This window comes from Austrofundulus limnaeus, unplaced genomic scaffold, assembly GCF_001266775.1.
Source record: "Austrofundulus limnaeus strain Quisiro unplaced genomic scaffold, Austrofundulus_limnaeus-1.0 Scaffold128, whole genome shotgun sequence".
Lineage (NCBI taxonomy): Eukaryota > Metazoa > Chordata > Actinopteri > Cyprinodontiformes > Rivulidae > Austrofundulus > Austrofundulus limnaeus.
In genome coordinates, this window is record NW_013952530.1 from 630,357 (window position 1) to 637,087 (window position 6,731).

The 6,731-nt window shown below is 34.5% G+C and overlaps 1 protein-coding gene across 3 annotated transcripts in view; it reads right to left on the reverse strand.

Annotated features, from left to right (window-relative positions):
• The window catches only part of chchd6a (coiled-coil-helix-coiled-coil-helix domain containing 6a), a 65,497-nt gene that overhangs the window by 24,533 nt on the left and 34,233 nt on the right, over positions 1–6,731 (reverse strand). For all 3 annotated transcript variants that reach the window (XM_014015357.1, XM_014015355.1, XM_014015356.1), the window contains one exon: positions 5,086–5,156. In XM_014015357.1, coding sequence (XP_013870811.1) covers positions 5,086–5,156 — 71 coding nt within the window. The remainder of the gene's footprint in view (positions 1–5,085; positions 5,157–6,731) is intronic.

Here is a 6,731-nt window from a genome sequence, read left to right on the forward strand (position 1 = left end):
ATACAATAGCAGCTGCATTCTGACGTGATAAGCTGTATGTTTTATATTCAATTAACGTATGATCCGATTAGTCAACTAATCGAATAAATAATCGGTGATTAATCGATTATTAAAATAATCGTTTGTGGCAGCTCTAACTGCATAGTAGTTTTTCTTTGCTTCCAGTCTTAAACTAAGCTAGAACTCGCTGCCTCTAATCTTGTTTTTAAGCTATTTTGTTCGTCTTTTATAAAGAAATTAAAAATCTAATTCCTTTTATGCCTATTTCAAAAAAATAAACTTCCCCTAACTATTAAATACGCCCAAYAAAATGTAATATTTAAGACTTCTTTGTAAAAAACCAAGATGTGCAAACTGTTGGAGAGGTCCAATTATGAAAATACACTGTCAGGTAAACAGCTGCTGTCTTATCTACCGAGGCAGGAATTGACTTTTGACATAGCAGAGGCTCAGAATTCCTGACTAGACTGCTTTACCACTACTCGTCTGATTAATCCTGGTGCTGTGGTGAAAAAGAGAAAGGGAGAGATGTTAACAAGAGAGAGTGCAGGAAAGGTGAAGTAGAAAACAGCGAGAGAGAGAGAAAGGGTTGCTTCTTATCTCCAGCTTGTAGCTTGTATGCCTGCACCTTGACAGCTTTTCAATTGACTGAAGGTACACATGCTCTTCTCCCCTATCTTGTATCTGTACACTCCTTCAATCATCCTCCAGCATCCTTTCTTACTTATCACACCCACAAGCAGGAAAAAAGGGTTTTCTATATACTAGTGCTTAGACTTCACTTTGTCTCTTGCAAACATAGAGGAGGAATGCAGCGCAGGTCACTACAGTGGTTAACATAAATGGGCATAGTTGCAACAATACAAACTAATATTTTGGCGTTTTCTTCATCGTTATAGCGGTCACCAAAATGTGTAAAAGTACCACCTTTTTGTCCAGCAGTCTAATGCATTGTAAAAATAAATGCTGTGAAGTACTCTGAGGTGGAAACACCTGCAAATGTAACTGTCGACACTGCAAAAGTTTTTATATTTTCAACATCAGCTCGTTTTGCACATCTTTTGACTTAAATGCTTATTTTAAAAGGGAGCACAGGCAAGTCCATGCATTTGAGGTCCAAACTGAACAGTCTTGAAATTACACAACTAGACCTGTGACTTTAACAAATCTGACTGGGCGATAAATTGTCTCAGAAATTATTGCGATAAACGATAATATTGTTGGAGACCAGTTTAAACTAATATAATGATATAACTCCCACAAATGAAGGTTTTATTTGTTGTTTACTTGGTAAATTACATTTTTATTTGAATTTTTTTATAAAGTTTATTCATTTAAAACGAAACAACATAAATTCAACATACAACAAAAAAACTAATCTAATTAAATGAAAGGTAGCAGAAKAAGAAAAGAATCTTCTGATTTCTGCCCCAATTCAATCAAAAAAATCTTCTAATTAAAACGTCCAAGTCAGCAATAAGACTTACTTGATTTATTTATTTTAACCTGTGTCATTATCACGTAGCATGTCCTGCTGACATTGCAAAAACTTGTAAACACTGGTGAAATTTACCATCCCGTAAGTGTTTCCTGTGTACAGAGTTCCTACAGCTTAAGGCAAGTTAAATCTAAGACTTTTTAAGACTTTTTTAATGCCACTGGAAATGAAATTTAAGACCAACTTCACAATAAACAGAAATGGCGGGATAAAAAAAGAGCAACAATTTTACCCAAAATGTTTATTTTAACACAAAACAACTAGCTGCGAGAGGCATTAGGTAAATTATTTTCAAAAATATACGTACATTGCCAGTTATTTTAATATATGAGAGATGAATTACAATCATCCTACTTACATGTGTTAACATTTTAAGACTTACCCTGTGTGTAGCCATTTTATGTCTGACCTTTTACATTTCCTACAAGATTTTCAGAGTATTGAGGAATAAAGCCTGGATTATACTTCAATAAAACGTGAAACAGCGGGTTGCTGATTACGCAATTTCAGCGCATCTTTTCCTGACCGAGTATAAACAGGCTGAAGACACAGTGGGCCATAAATTCTCATAAATCCTCCCTCTGCTCTCCAAGAACTCATATAAAGTATATAAACTACAATAACGATGGCTGGATAGTGTTTTCCACTCAACATCACTAGCTGCGTTTCCATTGCAAATGTGCGCAAAACTTTGTCGATATTCTGTTAATGTCGAAAAAACTGAGTGTCACGCGTGAATATGTTTGTTCTCGCGATAAGTCATTACAAACATGACGACAATGGATGTAAACACATAGCATGTTGCTACCGCGACACTAGCGCTCATCATCAGAGGAGACGTCTGTGTTTTTTAATCGAGGCTTTCCAGCGACAAGCCCCTTATACTTGGGAGCGGCTACGTATGCTGTGTTTTTGGGAAATTGTAGTCGGTGAGTTTACTACTTTCTTTTACTACTTCTGTGATATTACTACTATTTCTACTTCCTGTTGTCTTTTTTGTCGTCGTCTTTTTCGCCAGTAGAAGCATCCGGTTGTTGGTCACGTGATTCCCGTGATGTAAAAAAAAGTGTTTCCATTGCAGTTTTACGAAAAACACCAATTTCGATACGGCCGAAAAACCACCTCATCCTAGCGCAAAAACTTTTTGTCGAAAAACCTAATTTTTTTCGAAATTGACATGTTTCCATTGAGCAAATTTATCTTCAAAATTCTAATTTGCGCATTTTCATGGTCAGTGGAAACGCAGCTACTGTTAAGTTGAGTGAAGTAGAGATGTTCTTTTTATTTTTGTATTTATTTTTGTTAACGGTGGACGAAAAAAAAAGACGCAACCAGCTGCACGCTCACGTTCTTTCTTGGGACCTGGATCAAACCAGCTGCTCTTTGAGCTCTTTTTAAAAAGTGGCTTCAGACAAAAAATATCATTTTAAACAAAATAACACGCAGAAGGAATTGAGCTGCTCGAGGTCCTGTTCTGGGTGAAAAAGACGTACAACTCAAAGTATAAACCAGGCTTAACATGGTGAACAGCATACTACAATAAACAYATTTTCTGAAAACTGTCAATCTCTGTGTTGCCATTATTCGACAACTTTTATCAACTAAATATACTTAATAACCTTTATGACAAACTTATCTAACCTCAGCTTTCCTTTCCATCAAAAACATTGGGTTCCTACAGTTTATATAACTCATCCTTGAGCAAGTGAAAAGTTCAGATCTATGTAGACATTTGGTGTTTAACTGATTGTAAGTTCGCTGAACTAGACATGTTTTTGATTGACTTCTCTCTGACAGAACAGCAGCTACTGCAATTGCAGCAAAAGTCCTTCCTTTAATTTGGATTCTGGACTCAACTTCCCAAGGTTTCCAGTCTTTTTGCTGAGCAATTGCTGCAGGATAGTATCCTTTGACACAAACTGGGAAACTATCTGACAAAAGGTGGCTATTAAGGTTGCTCGCCCACTACTGTAACTGACAGCTGGTCTAGTTAAAATGCCTTGGATGACGACCTGAGCGGTCTGACATGAGCTTCCGTCTTGCTCGTCTTGGCCTCATTTTGATACTTTAAACTTTGCAGAGGTGGTTGCCTTCCTCACACTTTCGCACACAAAATGCATCTAGACTAAATAAATAAATGGATAATGTCAAATTTTCTCCAGTTATAAATCTACAGCTAGATGTAGATCATATTAAGCAGACACAAAACCCCTTCAATAGTTATTGGTCAATAATAGTTTTGTTCTAAGTTTATGAAAACAATAAAAACAAAACCATCAGGACAGGAAAAAGTTCTAAAAGGCTCTTTAGAATAAATTTAAACTGAAAACATGTATTACTTTGGAAGATTCAACAGGTAACTTTTATTCGTAGTTTTTATTTAGTAAATTTGTTTCACAACCAATCATTTGAAGTGGCACTACCTGCTGATTTTATATAGTAAAAATCTTCCTATATACARTTTTTTAATTTGACATTTTTTACTATAAAATAGTTTTGTATAGCATATGCTTACATTATATTAAAACATGCAAAATGTAATAGAAGTACACATTTTGCAAAAATATACATTGTAATGAAGTTCTGCTATTTCACATGACAAATTGTATTAAACAAACATTATCCTAAACATTATAAATGCAAATTACCAAAATATTTTCAAAAGAGCAAAATATTAGAAAATTTAATATAAAGCATAAAACAAATAAAAAAAGTAAATTCCATCAACACAAATTAAAAAATAGGTTTGTCTTTTCAATGTAACTACCAGGGTGGTCTTATTTTCCTTTCATGCAATAAATAGAAAGTAAAGTTTATAATATTTAAAACTGGCAACTTTATTTTTATATCTAAAAGGACRTTTACATTTGCAGCAAATAAGTTACAATTCTGTTTTAAATTGAAAATGTAAGAAAAACAACTCCTGTTTAACAACATTAACAAGCTTCATTAATGTAGAGTGAAAAGTAATTCTCAAATAAAAAAAAAAATTAAAAATCTGGCCTCGGGGGGAAGAACACTTACAACGTCTGCGCCGATAAATATTTGCAGTTTTTCTGTGGACTTCAGTGATTTCTGAGGACTCTTGTCATTTAACAGCAAGTCAAGGACTGGTCTCTGTTGCCAATTAAATTTGTGTGTTGTACAGTGTGCGGTGGCAATAATTAGATCTCTTTTTCCAGCTGTGGCTCATTATTAGTCCAGTGTGAAAAGTGAGGATGGCAAAACAGGCTATTGTTGATTTCAGTTTAATTAAAGCAGCCAATTAAAACATTTATCACAGAAGTCGGTTTACACCAGAGATTGTTCGCATTTAACTGGTTAAAAAAAATAAGATGACTACCTCATGCTATTTATTAGTCTGCCATGTGCATGTAATTCTGTATGCACAAGTTGGGGAACCTCCAGGGTATAATATCTTCTTACTTTTGTAGCTACAAATTGGTTTGTGATTGCTAAAGTGGGTATAGGAGAAGAAGTGGGAGCACGTGTGTGCATATTTGGCAGACTAGCCCCTCTGCAGTGTGTTTAAGTGAGAACTTTTTAGGAGAACTAGGCGGGTTTTGGTTGAGTTGTGTGCATCTTACCTGACGTTTGCTTCGGCCTCGGAGGCAGCTTGGTGGAATTGTTCTTTGCTCTCCTTGAATCTTTCCAAATTCTAAACAGAGCGTAAAGAAAGCAAAGAGACACAAACATCAGGTTTTTCTTTCATTTATGTAACATAAAAGTCTCCATCTTTTCTATAATCTTTCTTCATTTTTTCTTGCGTTTTTATACTTTACCAGTATTTTTATTTGGATCACAAAGACCTTTAATTAAAATGATCTGCCACATACATAGAGTAAACAAAACCGTCTACATGCTAAATTCATCACTAATCCACTCCTGTCATAAATGATGCAAGTTTTATACAGTGTCACCATGAATCATTTGTTCCTTAAGGTTCATCCACTTTTTATTTTATCTTTATATCTTTACTACAAAACAAACTTAAAGTAACAACTCAAATTTTCAATCCTAAATTTAGTTCATGAGCATAAACTCATCAACTTTAATTACCATGGTGGTACTGAGGAGTTGTATAGTCATTGTAAAGGAGGTTTTATCATTTTAGTCCAGGGGTGCCCAAACATTTTCCCTGAGAGGGCCAAAATTAAAAAACATTTTTCCTGAGAGGGCCAAAATCAAAATCAATCTGAGGGCCGTGGGCCAAATGTAACAATATAAGAAATGCAAATACTTCTTAAGTGAAGTTGTTTTATTTTTTATGATTAAGCTAGCAGCCCGTGTGGTTGCCCACATTTTTTTTTCCTTTCAGCCCATGGACATGGAGAAAATTCAACTTATGCTCAGGCAGCAAAGGCTCGTGGGGCTTTTCATAATTTTAAATTTGAATAAATGGGATATTATAAGGTGTGCAAAGACATGGACTTAAATCTAAATGTCTTTTGTAGTTACTTGTATTTTATATTTAATCTTTTTTTATGGATTTTATGGATTAATTTTATATTTAATCTTAACATAAATACAATCTAGTAACCAGGACTACTGCTGGTGGGCCAAATCAAATGGCTTGGCGGGCCAATTTTGGCCCGCGGGCCCCACTTTGGGCACATCTGTTTTAGTCTATAAAATGAAACCTCAGTGAAAATGTAACTCTTATTACTTTTTTTTTAGGAAATCAATATTTCTGCCCTTGCAGCCTGACTGGTAAAGACCAAAACTCAAGAATGCAAGCAGAGATGTTATGATAAAACAAGCAGCTAATCCACAACAACCACAGCTTCTCCTCTGCCGATCCTCCAGGATTAAGCATTTCAGCATTTGGTATTCCCCCAAATATTTACTGAATTGCAACAGCTCGGGAAGCAGGGAAGGAAAGAAAACAAACAAAAACAAAAAATAAACTAAATTACTGAATTAAATTAACACATAATTTAGGTCAATGTCAGTAAAACGGTTCAACTGAAGGAAACATCACTGTTTTTATAAGTAAATCTTAAAGCTTAATTTATTTTTTTTATCTTTTACTACTGAACTTAATTTTCACGTGTGTGTATATGAGACAATCTGAATCTTGGTGAAGAATTTTGTGAATATTTGGCTAATTTTCTTGTATAAAAATATGTATATAATGTTATTTTTACTTTGTCACTTCCCTATGATTACTTGCTTATTTACTATGAACCCCATTGTACTTTTTTAAAAATATTTGTGTGACTTTATATATATA